The sequence below is a fragment of the Mus musculus genome, chromosome 5 (genome assembly GCF_000001635.26).
Source record: "Mus musculus strain C57BL/6J chromosome 5, GRCm38.p6 C57BL/6J".
Taxonomy (NCBI): Eukaryota; Metazoa; Chordata; class Mammalia; order Rodentia; family Muridae; genus Mus; species Mus musculus.
The window spans coordinates 137626837-137646645 of NC_000071.6; the positions used below are offsets into that span (position 1 = coordinate 137626837).

Consider the following 19809-nt stretch of genomic DNA (forward strand, 5'->3'; position numbering starts at 1 on the left):
TTTACTTTGTGTGTGTGTGTTTCGTGCATGTATGAGTACCATATAAATGCCTGGATGCCATGGAACTGGGAGTTTCAGACGGCTGTGAACTGCCATGTGGCTGCTGTGAATACCATCTGGGTCCTCTGCAAGAGCAGCAAGTGCTCACAGCTTCTCAGATCTCTCTCCCCAGACTCCTTTTTAATTGTGTATGCCTGTGTGTACGGGTGGAGGGACGTGCCTGTGAGACCAATGCCTGTGGTGGCTAGAAGAGAACCCTGGGAGGCCAGGAGCAGGAGATCCAAGCTGTTGTGAGCCACTCTCTTGGGTGCTTAGAACAGAAGTAGACCAATATACATTATTGGCCAGCTAAACTCACTCTCCAGCCCCCAGTCTCTAATACTTTAGTGTCTAGGCATATCAGTATAGCAGGAATGACCAGAGATGAGAGAGCAACTTCAGTTACTGGTGGTCAGGCAACACGGAAAGCAGACGTGGTCTTCTGTCACTACACAAGATTTTAAGCTCTCTAATCGAGCCCTGCATGAGGGTGCACACCTATAATCCCAGCACTTGAGAGGTGGTAACAGTCAGGAGTTGTTCATGGTCACTCCTAGCTACATCACCAGTTAGAGGCCAGCTAGAACTATAGGAGACCTTGTCTCTGAAAGCCAGTCTCCCTCTTTTCCTTTAGGTCACCATGCCACCCACATTGAGAAAAAAAGACTGAAATTATGGGGCCATGTTAGCCACAGCTACAGCCACATTGGTAAGCTGTGGAGGCACCCAAGAGGGAAGGGGGATGCTTAGTGGCATGCCTCACCACAGGATTAACCTTGGAAGAGCCGAGGCGATTAAGGGTGTTGGGATGCCTGTTTTCTAATGACTAGAAGCCACACAGGGAGGTTCATTAAACGCTAACATTCTTCTAAAAGCAAATCTCAAAGGAAAAAAAAATATTCTTTTACTATTATCTCTCACATCTGGGACTCCTTCCTGTATCTCAAGAAGTTTTCTGGGGTTTTTTTGTTTGTTTGTTTGTTTGTTTGTTTGTTTTTGTTTTTAAAAAAGGTTAGTTTGGAGTTATGTAGTCCAGGCTTGCCTGGAATTGACCTCGAAGTCCCGATCCTTCTGCCTCCTCTTTTTAAGAACTGTCACGACAGGCTCATGCCACCACACCCAGCTTCAAATAAGAGGTTTCCAATAGACAAAGTCTGTTATGAAAGTATGTGTGGGGGAGTTCTACTGGAGGTCTGAGATTTGTCCAGCTTCCCTTTCCTCATTTATAAAAAACCCGAGGTCTTAGCCGGGCGGTGATGATGCACGCCTTTAGTCCCAGCATTCGGGAGACACAGGCAGGAGGAGCTCTTGAGTTCAAGGCCAGCCTGGTCTACAGAGCAAGTTTCAGAACAGCCAGGGCTACACGGAGAAATAAATCCTGTCTCGGAAAAGCAACAAACAAAAAACCCCCAAAGATCTTGTTCTAGAGGCCATGAGATCCTTCGTAGTCTCTAAAGTTTGGTCTGGCCATCACAAGTCTTCTCCAGGGGGACTTTGGCAGGTCTGACGACTTTCCCTCTCTGAACTGGAAACCCCCTCACCGGTCATCCCCAGCATTCCCATTAGGGACTCAAGACTGCGCAGGAGGAAATGGTCCCTTCTGTTGAGACAACAGCCTGAGTGCTGAGTGGGGCATCCCTCGCCCTTCCTCACTTCTCGGATGCTGGTTTGCTCCCCAGTAAGCACAGCTAGTACCCAACCCTAACCCTGCACTGTCAGGCCGCCCAGCGCGCGCCTTTTACGATCTTTACCTGCGTCTCAAAAATTCTAGCTCACCCACCTCCTTCTGTCTAGCGAATGGAGCACCTCCTAGCCCATGCTATTGGTAGGCAGAACCGTCCCTCAGAGAAGAGGCCGGGACAGGTTCCTTTTGTAGGTTCTAATTGGTCTTCTTCACAGTCACTCGCCTGAATCTAGATTGCAATTGGTCTTGGTTGAAAAAGCAGGTTTGTGGTCTCTGGGTCTCTAATACCCTAAAGTTGAGACCTGTAGTCCCCGCCTCCTGGGCGGGTCTCATTGGCTCCATCTCCAGCCTCGAGAGTTGTGATTGGATGTCGCTGCGCGGGGCGGGCCGACCAGGAACCGCGGCCGTTGGCGGGGTGCTCCTCTTCACCCCTCCCTTCCCTCAGTGTAATCTAGAATTGAGAGGCTCCACCCCCTGCCGTTTTCTGATTGGGCACTTCTAACGCGTCTCTGGTTCATGATTGGTCCGCGGAGTTCCTGACCCTCGCTTCCTCCCTTCAGTGGGGACTACGGCGGCTCCGAGGAGGGGGAAGGGCGAGAAGGGCCGGCCGGTGCCGTCAGTCAGGCAGGGGGAGCCGCCGAGAGCGGATGGCGGCAGCAGTAGCGGGCCCACTCGCCGCCGGGGGTGAGGAAGCTGCAGCTTCAGTGTCCTTGCCAGGGTCTCCTGGTCTACCTGGGAGCCGTAGCGCAGAACGAGCCCTAGAGGAGGCTGTGGCCACCGGGACCCTGAACTTGTCCAACCGGCGTTTGAAGCACTTCCCCCGGGGCGCGGCCCGCAGTTACGACTTGTCAGACATCACCCAGGCTGGTGAGTTGCGCTGGTGCCCAGAGAGCAGGGGACCCATACTGGACTGCGACCCTCATTTGCATAGCCCCGCCTCGCGTTCGATTGGGCCCACCCCTTCACCTGGCAGTCTTGAACGCTCGCCCCTTGGGATTGGCATTGAGCCCGCGACCTCCCCTCCCCTGTGTAAGAACCACTGGACAATGAGTTCGCTTCAAGAGTGCACAGAACACTTTTGGCCGAGCTCTAGGAGACTCTTCCCCTTTATTTGCATATTGCGCACCTGTAGCATGGTCCCGCCCCTCACCTGGTTGGCTTCTTCAACCCTAGATCTGATCAACCCTTAAAGCAAACTTCCATGTAGAATCTATCATTAATCGCTACATTTTCACCCTTTTAGTCGTTTCCAACGTCTTTCTCACCCGTCCACCACAATCCCAACAAGCCCCGTTATCTCTTTCCTAAAGGGTCGCTCCTAACAACCCGACGTTTCTGCTTGCTTTTCCGTAGTCTCCCCAAGTCCCAGCCCCTCTCCGCCGTCCACCCCAGCCTATCTATGTGAAAGAAGTGAATCTCTCGCCCTTAACTTTCCACCCATTATCCCCCTATCCCCTTTCTCTTCTTCCTGGTTTTATGAGGTCACTGTGGAGTTTGTGATCTCATAGGAACCCTACAATTCTGCTTTCCCCTTAGGGGAGAAACTTGAGGCAGCTTGCTGAAAGGAAGGACATTGTATCTCTTAGCTAGGAGTGCTGACCTCCTGGAGACTCTCCAGTCCCTGCCCTCAGGACCCCTCTAATCATGTCCACCCCACCCTGGTGTGTGTGTGTTTGGGATCCCACTAATCATGGACACTCTACCCTTGGGTCTGCTATGGCCAGGCACTGGGGACTGTACTATGACAGGTGAGTCAGGCTGCTTAGGAGGCAGCCTATGAACTTGGGCTGGCAGCTGAGGGCGGGGAATCACAACAGAGGGCTACATTCCGGGAGCCCCACCCCAGTCTGGGCTGGAGTGTTAGGGCCCCTTCTGCTCCTCTCATCTGGTCCAGGGCTGGATCAAGCTGGATCAAAGAACACATTGCTCCAGTAGGTTCCTGCCCACCTGCAATTGTACCAGGCTGGCTGGGGCACAATCTCCTCTTACAGCTCTGGAGAGAAAAAGTTTAAATCTCTCTGTTTTTAAATGCTTTTTCCCTACACAGTTGAATGAGTCCTGGGAATGGGTGAGCCCCAGGAGCCATGCTTACCCCTCCTAGGTCCCCCCAGCCCCCCAGCTCCAGATTGACCTCAGCAGCTGTGTGACACTGGCCGTCTGTTCCCTTTCCCCTCCCCCTCTTGCTTGTTTTGTGACCAAGACCAAATGTTTTTCTTTACTTCCTCAGGGCTCTGTCTCAGTGAGTGGACTCTTGGGAAAACTACCAAGCCCTCCCAGCCCCTCCTAGCTCCTGCCCCAACCCAATCTCCTCCTTCAACATTCCGGCCCAGGGTGCAGCTAGGGCTCCCCCGGGTGCAGGCTCACTGTGTGCTGAAGTGGGAAATCCCCTCTCTGCCTTCTCCAGTCTTGTTGGAGCCCAGGTTCTAGGCAGGTGGGTTCCATTATGTCCAGCCATCGTCCTCTGTCTTCTCGCTCCAAGCTGGGAGCTCCTAGCCTGGGAGGGCGTGTGTGTATGACAGAAACCCAGAATTGCCTGGTGCCCTGTCCTCTGCCTCCCCTTACCCTCCAACCTAGACTAAGTGCTTCAGCATTGTGCTGCTGGGTTAGTGTGTCTCCTGCTCGCTGTCTTTCCTGAATGTTCCCTCCGTGGAGGGAACCAAGGATTGTGTTCCCGTGACCTGCTAGTAGAGACCTGGGTTGGGGCAGGGCAAGTTCTAGCAAAGGAGAAGTGTCGATCACTCTCCCACAGACCACATCCTGTGCCCCTGAGCCCTGCCTCCTCCAGCCTGGGCTGCTTCCGCCCCTGACTTCTGCTCCTCTACTCTTTACCCAATCCCAGTTTGGTCTGCACTCCTATGCATGCATGCATAACACTTATGCATTTGTGAGCACAAAGGGAAGAGGCAGGTGTTGGGCATGGGTGGAGGACCAGATGCGGGCCTCCCACCGTCTCCGGAACTGTTCTTCCCATATCAGCTCAGTCTGTGTTCAGTGGGGCAGGAGCAAAGACGAGAAAGCAGTTTGCAGGGCATCAGGCTACTATCCCTGAGAGACAGATGTACAAGCCACAGCCTAATGGATTGTTTCTACTCCGTTTCCTGTCACAAGACACATTTCCTTTGGGGAATGTTCCCCAGCTTGTCTTCCTCTTAGCTTTTGCCCCCTACTGAAGGAGGACCTTTAAAGAAGCTCACAACCACTCGGGCCTGGGTTTCCCCTAAAATACCCAGACACCTCCTAGGGCATGCTGACCAGAACAAACAGAAATGTGGCTTCTAGGGGTCTGTGGTCTGTGTCTCCACACTGGAGGGAACTGTGGGCTTAGTGCCTCTGCCACGGCCATAGTGTGCCAGTCTTTGAGATAAGAGGGTGTCAGCTTCTTCCCTCAGCTCCTTGCTCTGCTCATAGTAAACGTAAAGACCCTGGGCCTCAGGCAGAGGAACGGTGCTGAGGTTGGAAAAGGGCAGCCAGCCTGGGGACCAGGGAACCCCAATGAAAGCACCTTAAGTACTCTGAGAACTTGGTTCCCAGCTCCAGCTTAGCCTTCTGCCTTCCCCTCCCTGACTGCCTGAAGCTGAGTGTTTCTAGTCTTTTGGTCCTGGAGGCTCATGAAAAACTGGCCACGTATCAGGGTCTCACTTAAGCCCAAAAGCCAGGGTATCTCTGTTCGTGATTTCTTCCCTATGTTGAAAACAGGTTGACGCTAGGAGGAAGGGCTCTCTCTCCCTGTGGTCCCCCAGAGGTTTCTGCATTCTCCTCCTGACCTTTCCTGCCTATCACCTTACTGTTGTTTTCAACTTCTCTTTCTTGTGCTGGGATCACATCCAGAGCCTGCTGTGTGCTAGACCCATTGAGTCGCATCCAGCCCTAGCCAGGCTCTGCTTTTGGGGGGGGGGTGAGTGCATGCATAGATGGAGGCCAGAAGAGGATGTTGGGGTGCTGCTCTGTCACCCCACCTGGCAGCCCAGAAGCCCAGTTCATTTCTGCCGGCTCCTCTCCCACCCCCCCACAGCACTGAGGTCGTCACAGGTCATGTTCGTGCCAGTGTTTTACATGAGTGCCGGGATCTAACTCAGATCCTCATGTGTGTGGAGTCAGTGTGAGCCTCCTCTTTATCCCTCTGACTCTCTTTACAAGCAAGGCCCCCTTGTGTGATCTCCCACCTTTCAGCTCTCCTGACATCTCAGCACACACAACCGCAGAATTATAGACCCTCCTGTACGCTGCCAGGAGAAATCTTCATTTGTCCGATTTTTTGCTGGGTGGGACAGAGTTGAATCTTGAACTCTGAATAAAAAGCCCGATATGGCCGTGTTCGCTTGCAGTCCCACCCCTGGAGAGGCCTGGATTCTTCTTTCTCAGCATTCTGATTGCTGCAATCACAGACATGAGCCACCACGTGTAGCTTCATATGTGAATTTAAAGAGTATGTTTATGGTCTGTTATTACACTCCCAAGTCTGGGCTTCTCCAGCTGTGTCCCTCTGGCCTTCTCTTTGCCTTTCTGGTCATGCTTATAATATGCTTTGGTTTATAGACTTATTGTCCCCCCAGGGAGGCCAGGTTTATGAACACATGAATGTAGGTTATATGTATGCATGTGTTGTATATGTGTGCACATACTTGTGGAAGCTGGGGGTACCCCAGCTGTTGTTCAGGTACCATCCACTTTGCCTCTCTGAGACAGAGTCTCTTCATTGGCCTGGTCACTGAATCAGCTAGGCTGACTGGTCAACTGGCCAACGAGCACCAAGGACCCACTTGTCCCTGCCTCTCCAGTGGTGGGATTGCAAGCGAATACTGTTGGACCTTACTTTTTATCCATGGATTCTGGGGATTGAATTTCAAATGTGGCAGGCCTTTATCCACTTAGTTCTCACCTTAACCCTATGGGCTTGATTCTTTAGGTCAGTGGGGGATATGGAGCTAGGCAGCTGCTTCAGGGGACACTCAGTCCCCATTGTGTGAGGCCGAACCTTTTCTCAGCTCATTCCAGACCCTTACTTTCCTTAGACTTGTCTCGGAACCGGTTTCCCGAGGTGCCTGAGGCAGCTTGCCAGCTGGTGTCCCTGGAAGGCCTGAGCCTCTACCACAATTGCCTGAAATGCCTGAACCCAGCCTTGGGGAATCTTACAGCCCTCACCTACCTCAACCTCAGGTAGTGGGGCTTATTCTGTGGCCCTTGAAGACCCTTTATTCCCTCCCGAATGGTTCTCCCAGACCCAGGAGGAGGCCTGGTGCTTGATGCTTTGCCTGGGGTATAAGCCTGCTGCCTTTCTCCCTTCCACAGCCGGAACCAGCTGTCGTCGTTGCCACCCTACATCTGCCAGCTGCCCCTTCGAGTGCTTATCATCAGCAACAACAAGTTAGGAGCCCTGCCTCCAGACATCAGCACCTTGGGAAGCCTGCGGCAGCTTGTGAGAATAAGGGGCAAGGGCCAGGAGACGGCCTGTTGAGCCAGGGCCTGGGGACTTTGTGGGAGGGGGGTAGCAGGAAAAGGCTTGGACGAAAGGCAAGTAGCTAGAGAGAAATGGCAGTGATTTCTGCTGACCCTGGGCTTACAGAGCTTTCCTTCTCTGACCTAGGATGTGAGCAGCAATGAGCTGCAGTCCCTGCCCGTGGAGCTGTGTAGCCTCCGTTCCCTGCGGGATCTCAATGTTCGAAGGAACCAGCTCAGTACCCTGCCTGATGGTAAGGAAAGTGAGCCAGAGGGCATGGTGTCTGTGCTCATCTGTGTCTTCATCGGCTCGGCTGCAGTAACACATGTGTTGTACATACGCTGGGTGGCTTCTAAGCAGCACAGGCATTGCCCACAGTCAGATCCGGTGCTGTGTGGCCAGGTGGTATTAGGATTCCAGTGGATAACAAACATACCTTCCTGTGTCCTCATCAACAGAGCAGAGAGAGCGCCAGGATCTCTGGCTCGTTTTTATAAGGATGTTAATCCTCTCTGGACTCTGCCCTCATGACCTGAATTACTGCCCTAAGGCCCCACTTCTTTTTTTTTTTTTTTTTTTTTTTGATATTTTCTTCATTTACAATTCAAATGCTATTCCCAAAGCCCCCTATACCCTCCCCTGCTCCCCAACCCGCCCACTCCCACTTCCTGGCCCTGGCGTTCCCCTGTACTGGGTGGGGCATATGATCTTTGCAATACCTAGGGCCTCTCCTCCCATTGATGGCCGACTAGGCCATCCTCTGCTACATATGCAACTAGAGACACAACTCTGGGGGATACTGGTTAGTTCATATTGTTGTTCCTCCTATAGGGTTGCAGACCCCTTTAGCTCCTTGGGTACTTTCTCTCGCTCCTTCATTAGGGGCCCTGTGTTCCATCCAATAGATAACTGTGAGCATCCACTTCTGTATTTGCCAGGCATTGGCATAGATTCACAAGAGAGAGTTATGTCATGGTCCTGTCAGCAAAATCTTTCTGGCATATGCAATAGTGCCTGGGTTTGGTGGTTGTATATAGGATGGATCCCCAGGTGGGGCAGTCTCTGAATGGTCTTTCCTTCCGAACTTAGCTCCGAACTTTGTCTCTATAGCTCCTTCCATGGGTATTTTGTTCCCCAGGCCCCACTTCTTAGTACCAATCACTTTAATAGTTATGATTTCAACATACAAAATGGGGGAGGGGGGGGAGGGGGCACAAACATTTAACTTGAAATAATACTTCTACCTTGGAGAAGCCACAGGCAAGAAATCCTTTGAAAATCACCTTGCCTTAGTTGCTCAGGGATTTTCAGTGTCTAAAGCAAACAGTAAACAGTTGTATTTGCTTCTGACCATGGCAACCCTCCGAGGCTGGGCAAGCACGCACTCCTAGTTCTGCTTTTACGAGTATGGAGACAGGGTAGGAGGGAATCAGGCAACTGTAGAACCCTAAGGTTGGAAGGGACCTGAAGGGCCCACCCAACACCCACCTCACCGCAGCAGGAGCTCTTGAAACAACGCTAGTCGGGTGGTGCTCTTGAATCTCCTCTGGAGGACTCTGAACTGGGAGGGTCCCTGACATCAGTCAGAGCTTGAGCAGTCCTGTCTAATGGAGTAGTTATGACACACCAACATTTGACAGTCACCACTGGGAAGCAGTGTGCCTTCTCATGTTCACCCAGCCACGTTCTGGTGTGTGTGCTTCCTGTGTTTCAGGTGGGGAGCCCCATAGATGTGACAGATCTGAGACCAGCCCTCAAAGGTTGAGTGGCTTAATGGAGGAGAGGCAGCCATTCATAGGGAACTGCTAGGGGCAGGAGGCTTGGGAACCCAGGACGGGGCAGCGGGGTTCTGGGGAGTCTGGGGGATGCTATCTGCAGAAGCTCAGGCACAGCTGACCTTAGAGAATGCTCCATCCTTCATCCGGGTGGAGGAGTACCATGTACAGAGCACAGAGGCAGGGATAGCGTGGTCTGTCTTGGACAGTTAGAAAGACAAGCTAGATAGGAGGAGGCAGGAAGGGTGCAGACTTGGCATTGAAGACCAAGAGTAATGGCCATCCATTTTCCCTGCCTCCTTCCACCCCTCTCTGCCTCGGCCTCTGCCCTCCCAGTCTGTTAAGTGTCTTCATTACTTTTCTGTTACAAAATACGTGAAGCCAAGGAGTTTTGTTTTGTTTAGTTGAGACAGGGTCTCACTATGTAAACCAGACTGGCCTGGAGCTCACAGACATCCGCTTGCCTCTGCCTCCCAAGTGCTGGCATTAAAGGTGTGCGCCACCCTACCTGGCTGGAATTTTGCCCTTTTTTTGGTTTTGCTTTTTGAGAGTTAGTTCAGGCTGCCCTCCAGTGTGTAGGCAAGAATGGCCCTGAACCCCACTTCTCCTGCCCTCACCCCTGAGTGTTGGGATTACAGGCATGGGCCACTTTAGCAGTTCTGACTGTGTGGTTTTGGGAGGCTTTTGAGCAGTAGCATCAGTTGGTTTGTGTCTTGCGCTGCTCTTTGGAGAATGTAGGATGAATTCCCGGGTGGGGGTGGCAGGAGAGGAGGATGCATAGGGCTGAACTCAGCTGTGAAGGAGGAGAGGAGCAGCCTTTTGTTTCTGGGAAGTGAGCTGAGCCAGCCAGGGTTGGAGGTGCTATGATGGAGCTAGGGGTGACTGACTGCCCAGAGCCAAGTTAAAGGAAGAGAATTCAAGGCCTTCGCCTGGGCATCTCCTAACTCTCCCTGTGCCCCGACTGTAGAGCTGGGAGACCTTCCTCTGGTCCGCCTGGATTTCTCCTGTAACCGCATCTCCCGAATCCCCGTCTCCTTCTGCCGCCTCAGGCACCTGCAGGTCGTTCTGCTGGATAGCAACCCCCTACAGAGTCCACCTGCCCAGGTAAGGTGCAGCCTGGGTGGACCCTGAGGACAGTGGTGCTGTGAGGTAGCATGGGAGGATCCAACAGGGCTTGGGGAGCCACCTCTTCTCTTGCATGTGCCCCTCACAGATATGCCTGAAGGGGAAACTTCACATCTTCAAGTACCTAACAATGGAAGCTGGCCGGAGGGGAGCCGCCCTCGGGGACCTGGTCCCTTCCCGCCCCCCAAGTTTTAGTCCTTGGTAAGGCCCAGAGGAAGGAATCCCCTTCTTGGGACCAAAGAACTCCCCTGGATTCCAGTGGGAGGGTAGGGGTGCCGCCAGCCTGGGGCTGACCGGGTCTTCCTGGCTGCTCCAGCCCTGCCGAAGATTTATTTCCGGGACGTCGTTATGATGGTGGCCTGGACTCAGGCTTCCACAGCGTTGACAGTGGCAGCAAGAGGTGGTCAGGAAATGAGGTAAGGACCTCCTTTGCAAGGGCATTTGGGGATGTCATTGGGACTGGGACTGGGGACTCTATACCTAACAGGTTAGTATCTCGGTAAGAGGTCATGCCTCGGGCTCCTTCCCCTACTATCCCCAAGAGGCAGGCCCTCCACTTGATCCCAGTCTCTACTGTGCAGCCTGAACCCATATGGTCCCCAGCCCTGCAGGGAGCCCATGTCCCATCTCTGCCTCTCTGCCTTAAAGTCCACAGATGATTTTTCAGAGCTGTCTTTCCGGATCTCGGAGCTGGCTCGTGATCCCCGGGGGCCTAGACAACCTAGGGAAGATGGCGCTGGTGAGCAAGGGAGTTTGCCCAGGAAATCATGGGTGAGTATGGGCTGGAAACCCCCTCCTGCTTGCTGGCTGACAGGCCCTGGTCTTGCAGGCGATGGAGACCTGGAGCAGATTGACTTTATTGACAGCCACGTTCCTGGGGAAGATGAAGATCGAAGTGCAGCTGAGGTTAGGAGCCAGGCCTGACCCTGGGCAGGTAGAGAGGCACTGATGGGGAGATCAGTGTAAATGGGGCCAGGCCTCTCTTCAGCTCTGCTGTCCTCTCTTCAGGAGCAGCTGCCTTCTGAATTAAGCCTTGTAGCAGGGGATGTGGAGAAGCCATCTAGCAGCAGGTATTCCGACCCCCAAGCCCACTCTTCTCCCTCCTACTCAACAGCCTGGGCACCTCCCCTTCACCTGACAAAGGTCCCTCTTGTCCTGTCTTCTGCCAGGCGAGAGGAGCCTGCAGGGGAGGAGAGGCGGCGCCCAGACACTTTGCAGTTGTGGCAGGAACGGGAGCGGAAGCAACAGCAACAGAGTGGGGGATGGGGGTCCCCCAGGAAGGACAGGTAAGGAAGGGCTCAGGGCCTGGCAGGGACAGATGCAAATGCCTCTCAGACTTCGGTTCTACAGAATTCCAGGCCTGACTGCCCAGCTTTTTCCTCTTCTGCTTCTCCAGCGTCCTGAAGCGGGGGATCCGAGCTGCCGGGGCAGGTGCTTCGGCCCCATCCACACAGGCCACCTGCAAGTAGGTGTCCTCCGAGACCCACCTCCCTAGGCCTTCCTCGTAGCTGGCCTTCTCTGAGACCCTTCTTTTTTCCTCAGTGGCCCACCAAAGTCCAGCACTACCCAACTGGGAGTTTCAGGGGGGCAGGGAGCTCCCACACCACCCCCCACCTCCCAGGACCCCCTTCCTGTATCTGGACCAGGTAGGACATCGCCTTTAGGTGATGGCTTGGAGATGGTTGGGACATAGAGGCCTGAAGGAAGAATGGGCTACTGAGGGGTGTCTCTGTTGCCTATCCCTGGCTCTCCCCCCAGTGACAGCTCCTGTTCCCAGGCCCCTGGGCTCCATTCAGAGACCAAACAGCTTCCTCTTCCGGTCCTCTTCTCAGAGTGGCTCTAGTAAGTCTTTCTCTTCCTGGCACTAACCTTGGGACTCGTATCTCTCTCTCTCTCTCTCTCTCTCTCTCTCTCTCTCTCTCTTTTTTTTAGTTTTTTCCAGACAGGGTTTCTGTGTATATCCCTGGCTGTCCTGGAACTCACTCTGTAGACCAGGCTGGCCTCAAACTCAGAAATCTGCCTGCCTCTGGCTCCCAAGTTCTGGGTTTAAAGGCGTGCGCTACCACTGCCTGGCAGGACTCTTATCTCTTGAGGCTTGTGTCTCTTAGGGTGTTGTCCCTGTTCATGGAAAATCCCGTAGGCTTGAATCTGTATTGGTATCAGACTGTTGGAAACAGGCTCCAAAATTTATCTATGAAGCAGAGCTATACTCCTTTTCCTCCTAGGTCCTTCCTCTCCAGAGTCTGTTTTGAGACCTCGGCCGTTTCCTCAGGAGAAGGAGCTAATATCCCAACTTCGCCAGGTGAGCAAAGTGATATTCACGGAGGCCTGGCCCAGCCTGGCGTCTCCTTCCCCTCTCCTTCCTCAGCCCACAACTCCTGTTATCGAGGAGGGGAAGGGATGGAGGGAGTGACCTTGCTGACCCCAGCTGCTGCTTCTGTCTCTGCTTCCAGGTCCTAGAGTCGCGGCTGCAGCAGCCCCTACCTGAGGACCTGGCAGAAGCTCTCGCCAACGGAGTCCTCCTTTGCCAGCTGGCGAACCAGCTGCGGCCCCGCTCTGTACCCTTCATTCATGTGCCCTCACCTGCTGTGGTCAGTGGGAGCCCAAAAGGAAGAAGAGGGGAAGGGACGTGACTGTGGCTTTGCCTTTCCAAATTTCTTCCCTTTCTCCTCTGTCTCCAGCCAAAGCTCAGTGCTCTCAAGTCTCGGAAGAATGTCGAGAGTTTCCTAGAAGCCTGTCGGAAAATGGGTGTGCCTGAGGTATGGGGCTGCACTCTGCTCTGGAGCATGTTGGTGTCTAGGGCTCAGCTGAAACTGCATGAGGGGCGGAGTTCCATCCACTGGGGTGTTCGCTCCTACAGGAAGCATGTGTCCTGGTCCCACCCCTTAGATCTCCTGCCCTGCTCTCCCTCCCTGTCCTGCATGTCCTGCATGTCGGTAATGGCTCTGGCTGTTGTCCTGGTTTGTGAGGGCAGGGTGGGAAGGCCCGTGGCTTGATGTTGCTAACTTCTGTGATTTGTCCTTGTCCATCTGCCCTGTCCTCCCTCCCCAGGCTGACCTGTGCTCGCCCTCGGATCTCCTCCGGGGCACCGCCCAGGGGCTGCAGACCGTCCTGGAGGCTGTGATCCTGGTTGGGGGCAAGGCCCCTCTCCCAGTCCAGCCCTCCTCTGGTCTGGGTGGCTTCCTCCTCTTCTACGTGGTCTTCATGCTGCTGCTCTATGTCGTCTACACTCGGCTCCTGGGCTCCTAGGACCCACGTTGCCCCTTCCTTCCCCACCTTCTATTTATAAGACCTCCTGTTCAACCGGTGGTGCCTTCAGCCCTACCAAAGACACTAGTGTCCCCTCACCAACGCTGACCTCAGAAGCCCCACTCTCATACCCACAATACCCTTACCCTTAGTGCTGATGGTGCCTTCGTGTTCTCCCGGCCAGCCCTCTGTCCCCCGTCGGATGACAGGACTGTGGCTTTTCTCTTCTGTCCTCCCTCCCCCTACCAGCTGCTATGGGGGAGCTAAATTATCTCTGTTTTGTAGAGAGAACTATTAGCAGGGGATGTGAGCCCAGTATGGGCCCCTGGCTCTGTGTATAAACTGTATAGATTGTCACCTCTGTGTGTGCGTGTGTGAGCTCCTGCTGCAGCCAGGTCTTGTCCTGCCTGGGCTACCTGCCTGTGCAAGCCTTTCCCTTTGGAAATGACAGGCCTCTCCTGTCCCAGTCCCCTGTGTTAACCACCCGTCTGTTACCTGCTGGCAGCTTCTATGTGTCATTTGTCCCCAGGTATGGGGCAGTGTCTACCAGGAGTTCCCACCCTCTTAACCTTGCTGGGGGAATTCGAGGGGGAAACCTAACCTGGGCCCCTCCCCCCAGGAGTCCCTGTGCCAGCCCCACCACATCCTGGAAGAGGAAGGGGCCCCTGGAAGGGGCCTCCCTCACATCGCTGCTGTCCTTCACGCACTTCTGGAACAGCCTTAGGGGTAGAGGTTGGGGGCTCTGGGCCCCAACTACCATCGGACCTGTCCTGGGAGCAGATGACACCTGGGCCCAGCCAATTAACAAGGACTTGGTGACCATGGTCTTGTGTGTAGCACTGGCCTTGGATATCCCCCTGCCCTTAGGCTGCTTCGGGTACAGCCCCCATCTGGGTGAAGAGCGTTGTGTCAAACACAATAAAAAGAAGCCCAAAGGCCTGTAGGTTGGTCCTCAGGTGTGTGCCTGCCTGTCCATGAATGCGCGAGCTTTTTGGGGACCTGAGTCCTCTACTGTGAGTCCCAGTGTAGACTGCTATATTTCTGTGCCTGGCAGAGGAGCTTTACCGGCACAAGTGCCCCGTGCCTCTGCCGCCAGGGGGAGCCCTTGAGAACCTGGTGGGAGCGTGCCACGTGGCTGAAGAAACGCTGGCGCAGGCGTCGTGGCGACACCTCTGAGGTGGGCTAGGACTTGGGCGCTCATGTAGTCAGGGCCGCGCGCAAGTGCAAGCACGGCGGTGGGTATTGCCTGGTGCTTCACCAGTCGCAGGATGTTGCCTTGGCTTGGGCCATGGGCCACAGGCCAGGAGGAGGCGACCGAGGGGCTAGGCCTCCCCACCGGCACTGGTCACGGAGAGGCCTTGAGCTCTGGAGAGGAAACCATGAAGGAGCAAGAAACGCCTGTGCAGGACAGGTGAGGGCTTGGTGGGGGCCACTAGGAGGCGTTGTGGGCGCTTTCCAAAACTGAAAATCTACGAGATCGGGACTGGGAAATGGGTATATTGTTGGTCCTGCGACTAACTCAGGTCAGCATTAGGAAGGGAGGTGAGTGGGGAAGCCTGCCCTTCCCTTCACACAGCTCACAGCCCCAGGCCCTCAGCCCATCTGAGCCAGGAAGAAAGCAGCTGCCGCCTTCCAGGCACCTGGCTACTGAGCCGACTGCAGAAGCCCCAGGTAGGCACCAGGTCGGCACCAGGTCGTGCTGTTTTTACCCACAAGGCCCCAGAGAGTCCGAGCCTGTTCTAATCTCGTCTCTCTCGTTCACAGTACGTCTTTCTCCCCGGGTGACCTCCCAGGTCACCCCCTCAAGGATGTCTCCACTGCCACTTCGGGATCCCAGCCACCAGGCTAATGCAGGACCTCGGCTGGTGGTGAGCTGGGGGGTTTGTGACTGTGTCTCCAGGTAGCAGGGGTGCCAAGAGAGGTGGAACTCTGACTTCCTGTTCTCCACAGGAGCCCAGCTGTGGGCCAGGGGTATCTTTGTCTAACAGGACACTGTGCCATCCTTCCTGGCCGATGTATGATAACTGGGGCAGGAGCCCAACCACCTCAGAACGCCCAGAGGAAGAGCAGGTGGTGTCTAAGGATACAGGTACTGATCTTGGCCCCACAGCTCAGTTGTGAAGTTGCCAGGGAAGCTGCACTGAGGGCTGGGGAGGAAGGCCAAGGCCACCAAGCTAGCAGGCTCTCTCCTTCAGGGGTCCCGGTGAGAAACTATGAAGATGTCTTTCTCTTGGATCCTCTGCTACCATGTGGGCAGCGTGTTCCCCTAATCCTGACCAAGCCCCCTCAGCAGGTAAGAGTGAGCCTCCCTCCATTCTCTTCTCCCTTTCTCCATTCAAAGCCGGGAGGACAAGCTTCCCTTTTTTTGTCTTCTCAGGCAATGGACTCCAGGAAGCTGCTGCTCCCACCGCCCATCATGTCGCCCTCTGTGCATCCGTCCTCATCCCAGGCCTGCTCCTCCACCTGGCTCAGCGAGGCAGAGATGATCGCCCTTGCTGGTCTGCTGCAGATGAGCCAGGGAGAGCAGACACCCAACTGCGTGGCAAGCTCTCTGCCTTCCACCAGCTGCCCAGACCCTGTCTCTGTCTCTGAAGACCCAGGTCCCAGTGGTGACCAGAGCTGTTCTGGGACTGACACATGAACCACATAGTACCCCAATAACCACAGTCCATAGTGTACCCTGCCCCCCACTCCTCCACGGGTGCTTTCTTCTCCCCCAAGCTGTTTTGTTGACAATAAATCAGAGTTTGCAAACCAGGCTGTCTGCAGTGGGACATGGGCTGCGGATCAGGCTGGGTCCCATTATACCATTTTCTCTTCCTCCAGGCCTCCTTACTCATTGGTCACACACTGCATGGGGTGGGGAGATCCATTGAGCAAGACAGTCAGGGAGAAGGGCACCTTTAATGGGTGGGTTGGGCTGCACTCTGGGAAGTGAGGAACTCGTTTGTGTCTGCTGGGCCCAGAGAAAGGTCAGGTGAGGACTGGCTGCTTGGGGAGCACTGGCTGCTTGAGGAGCACCGTCATGATCCCTGATGCTCCTCCCATTGTTTCTGAGCCTTAGGAATTCCGCTCTGGCTTGAAAAAAAACAGGGTTAGGATAATGTTTTGGCTGAGGAGACACAATGACATCTAGCTGCCAACATGTGAGGGGACAGAGCTGTCCCAAACCAGGATGAGAGTCTTCATCCAGGCTTGGGCCACAGCTAGCCTGAGACTGATTCTGTGGGCATTCATCTGAGAAGGGTTTTATTTGTTTGTTGCTTGGATTGCGAGTGGGGGGAGGGCTGGCAGGGCAGAGAGAAGTTCTAGTGTTTTCTCTGAAGAGTCTGGTTCCTCGAGCATGGCTTCCTGAGGGCTTCCTAGGTGGTACAGCTGGAAGGAACAGAGCAGGCAAGGGGGCAGCAGAGCAGCTCATGGTGGCCTCAGGGTTCCTGGGTCCTGTGTGCAGGAGCTGAGCTGAACAGTACTAAGGTCTCTTCTTTTCCTCTCTTCCCTGACCAATGCCTGGGTCTCCTCACCTGACTACCTCCCAAAAGTTCTAGAACTTGATGCTGGCATAGCTATGTGGACTCTTCCCTGGGGCTGCTCCAGGAACCTCCAGGGGAGGGACCAGGTCCAGGTCCACATAGTTGAGGCAGCTGTCCAGAGACCCCAGCCTAGCACTGTCCGTTCCTACATAGTCGGGGATGGACATGTAGTCCCCAGAGAGCTCTGACCCTTGGGAAGAGCGGGGCTGAGCCACTGTGGGTCTCCATCTGTCTCTAAGGCTACAATGGGCACCCGGATGCCCAAGTTCAGACTCCCTGGCCTTGAGCTCGTAGTAAAAAGGCCCAGGTAAAAATCTATTCATGGGCACATACTCTGTGCTCTCACAATCCTCGAGCTGCTTATTAGGATCTGCCCTGGCAGGGGTGGGAGGAAGGCCTGGGGGCGCCATCCACATATAGTCACCTGCTTCTCCTCCCCCCATGTGGACATAGTCATTCCTGACTCCCATGGTGATGTAGTTCCCGCCCAGATCTAGTCCCTTGTAGGAGTGTGTTGACCCCATCCTTTCCAGGGGCTTGAAGTAGTCCTGCTTTGCTCGCTCACTGGGGCTTCTTGCTTGTGCTGCCGATGCAGGGATTTCATATGGTGTCGGGGTAGGAGCTGCAGGAACACTCTTTGGAGGATTTCCCTGTGGCGGTGGCTCAGCTTTGCCAGCTGCATTGCTCCCCAGCCGCTTCATGGCAGCCAGGACTGTCTCATGAATGCTTTGGGCCACCACTGCATCAGGAGCCTGCAGCCAGAGCTCACCAGGACCAATGGGCGCTGAGCGCCCGAGTTCCAGGAAGAAAAAAGAGTCTGCGTGGCCACAGCGGCGCACACTGAGCAAGGACAAGCGCAGGACTGGTGGTGGCGTTGCCCGGCTGTCTCTGGAACCTTTGCTTCCAGGCTTTCGCAGGAGGCTCAGGGCCCCAGAACCCAGGCACAGGCGATAGCTGCCGCTGCTCAGGCCTTGTGCTCTCCCCAGCCCCTTGGACCGCAGTGTCACAGGCCAGACGTCCTGGAATGGGGCGAAGATCCAAGACTCAGGGGCCTCTTGGGGACTGAAACCTGGAGAGAATTGGCAAGTCACCGGGAGGCAGGGGTTGGGGTCACCGGGTCCCAGGTGACCAAGACGTTTTATACGTCTTTTTTTTTTTTTTTTTTTTAGCTTAAGATTTGAACCTCAGGCCGGGCGTGGTGGCGCACACCTTTAATTCCAGCACTTGGGAGGCGAATTTCTGAGTTCGAGGCCAGCCTGGTCTACAGAGTGAGTTCCAGGACAGCCAGGGCTACACAGAGAAACCCTGTCTCGAAAATAAAAAAGATTTAAACCTCAGTTGATCTGAGGGAAATGGGTTCAAGATAAACTAAGTCGGCAACCCCCTGACCTCCCCGTCGCTCACCCAAGGCTCACCCATAGCAGTAGCAGCAGCGGCTGCGGCGGTGGCGCGCACCTCGAGCAGGGCGCTGTACCATGCTTGCTGCTCTGCTTCGCTGGCCGCCGCCACGCCCAGGCTGCTGTCGCTGGTATAGATGACGATCAGGTGGCGCTGACGGGCATCCGCGCGCTTGCTAATAGTGCAGGCACCCTCCAGGCTAACGGTACGCCGGGGTCTAGGTGGGCGGCAGCCGCTGGCCAAGAACTTCTTCTCGCTCTCGTAGCACTCCAGGCGTGGTGGGTCAGCGCGCAGCACGAAAAAGCGGCGGCGCTGGGACTTCTGCTTCCTCAGATGGCCACAGAGCCGCACGTCGGGCAGGCAGGGCCAAGGAAACGGTGAGCCGAGGGACACGTCGGTGCACTCGCCCCCGGAGGAGACTGTGGGGCCCGTACCTGCAGGCTTCATTTCCAGCCAAAGACAGTAAACTGTCCCCAGAAGGACTGATTTGAATGGGTCTGGCCCCCTGAGCTACCACCCGCTTGGAACAAGTAGCCCTGGGAAACTGCAGCCGGCCTAGCTGCCCTGCATCTCTCCACGCCCTCTCCTGACTTGGAGTGAACAAGGAGCCTGTACACAGGAGTGCGTGTGTCCCAGTGGCCAGTGACACCAGGACTCCTAGGTCTAAGGGAGGCTGACCTAGCTGGGTCAGCCTCCTTGTTGGAATCTCCACCCCTTCAAGTTAACCCTCCCACGCCCGAGTGCAGGAATTTGAGTTTAGGATTCATAGGCTAGAGTAGGAGCCCTGCACCGCTGGGACCAAACTTTCACAGGGGCGGGGAGTGAGGGGGGGCATCTCTACCAATCAGCTGACTGGATGTGGGGGTGGAGGAGTACCGCCAGAGGCAGCCCGGGGCAATCTCGAAAGCCAGAAAGCCAGGGTGCAGAAGAAGCGGCTGTGGTTAGCAGTGATGGCACTAGTAATTAGAAGAGTGGCCTGGCCTAGCGGGCCATCCTGATAGCGGCAGTTCTCCAGGGAGGAGCCTCCGAACTGAGCCTCTAGTTGTATAGGTCCTCAGTGTTCTTTCCTTTCCTACCCAGAGATGATCTTTGTGTCTTTGCTTCTGAGCTATCTGAGTTTGGGTTGATGGATACCCCAGGATAGGAAAACCAAACTAGATTGGTCTCTGGTAACCAACCGCACCCCCACCCTCTCCAGATTCCCACGCATGCAAATGTCCACTGAAGGATGTGTGAAAGAGGACTTAGTCTCTCAGAGACACCTTCCTCAAAGTGCCCCTGACCACCAGCCAAATGCCAACTTGAACCTGATGGTGGCTGTGGTCACAGGAGCTGGGATCCTGTGGCAGACGTCCTGGTGAGCCCGTGTATCCTGAGAGGTTTGGGTGGGGCTGGAGATCATAGGCCACAAATGCACATGCTTATTGGAGGCTGGAAGACAACCTCTCGTATTCCTCAAGAGCGATCCCTCTTGTTTTTGAGACAGGCTCACTAGAACTTGTCTAGTAGGTTCGATTTGCAGGCCTGGAAGGCCTCAGGCCTATCATATGTCTGACTCCACTTCCCCTGCCT

The 19809-nt window shown here is 54.9% G+C and overlaps 3 protein-coding genes and 1 long non-coding RNA gene across 5 annotated transcripts; 3 read left to right on the top strand and 1 right to left on the bottom strand.

Moving 5' to 3' along the window:
* The first annotated feature begins 2286 nt into the window (after window positions 1-2286).
* Window positions 2287-14263, top strand: Lrch4 (leucine-rich repeats and calponin homology (CH) domain containing 4). 2 transcript variants are annotated; one of them, NM_146164.2, is made up of 18 exons: window positions 2287-2590; window positions 6736-6880; window positions 7013-7139; window positions 7308-7413; window positions 9903-10039; window positions 10149-10261; window positions 10377-10476; window positions 10709-10799; window positions 10890-10966; window positions 11069-11130; window positions 11230-11346; window positions 11457-11525; window positions 11603-11706; window positions 11819-11902; window positions 12286-12362; window positions 12514-12651; window positions 12742-12819; window positions 13112-14263. In NM_146164.2, exons 1-18 carry the CDS (start codon window positions 2371-2373, stop codon window positions 13307-13309), a joined length of 2043 nt encoding a protein of 680 aa, NP_666276.1. In that variant the 5' UTR covers window positions 2287-2370; the 3' UTR covers window positions 13310-14263. The 2 variants fall into 2 exon arrangements, with proteins under 2 accessions (NP_666276.1, NP_001162123.1); NM_001168652.1 differs by having other exon boundaries at window positions 13929-14263.
* Window positions 2287-16060, top strand: Gm20605 (predicted gene 20605). Its single transcript, NR_033148.1, has 22 exons — window positions 2287-2590; window positions 6736-6880; window positions 7013-7139; window positions 7308-7413; window positions 9903-10039; window positions 10149-10261; window positions 10377-10476; window positions 10709-10799; window positions 10890-10966; window positions 11069-11130; window positions 11230-11346; window positions 11457-11525; window positions 11603-11706; window positions 11819-11902; window positions 12286-12362; window positions 12514-12651; window positions 12742-12819; window positions 13112-14980; window positions 15074-15177; window positions 15260-15398; window positions 15505-15602; window positions 15687-16060. It is a non-coding gene; the product is annotated as a predicted gene 20605 (long non-coding RNA).
* Window positions 14637-16066, top strand: Sap25 (sin3 associated polypeptide). Its single transcript, NM_001081962.2, has 5 exons — window positions 14637-14980; window positions 15074-15177; window positions 15260-15398; window positions 15505-15602; window positions 15687-16066. Exons 1-5 carry the CDS (start codon window positions 14800-14802, stop codon window positions 15948-15950), a joined length of 786 nt encoding a protein of 261 aa, NP_001075431.2. The 5' UTR covers window positions 14637-14799; the 3' UTR covers window positions 15951-16066.
* A 129-nt stretch (window positions 16067-16195) lies between these two features.
* Window positions 16196-18878, bottom strand: Irs3 (insulin receptor substrate 3). The gene is made up of 2 exons (NM_010571.3): window positions 18255-18878; window positions 16196-17908 (listed from the first exon to the last, which is right to left on the bottom strand). Exons 1-2 carry the CDS (start codon window positions 18682-18684, stop codon window positions 16851-16853), a joined length of 1488 nt encoding a protein of 495 aa, NP_034701.1. The 5' UTR covers window positions 18685-18878; the 3' UTR covers window positions 16196-16850.
* Between the last annotated feature and the right edge of the window lie 931 nt (window positions 18879-19809).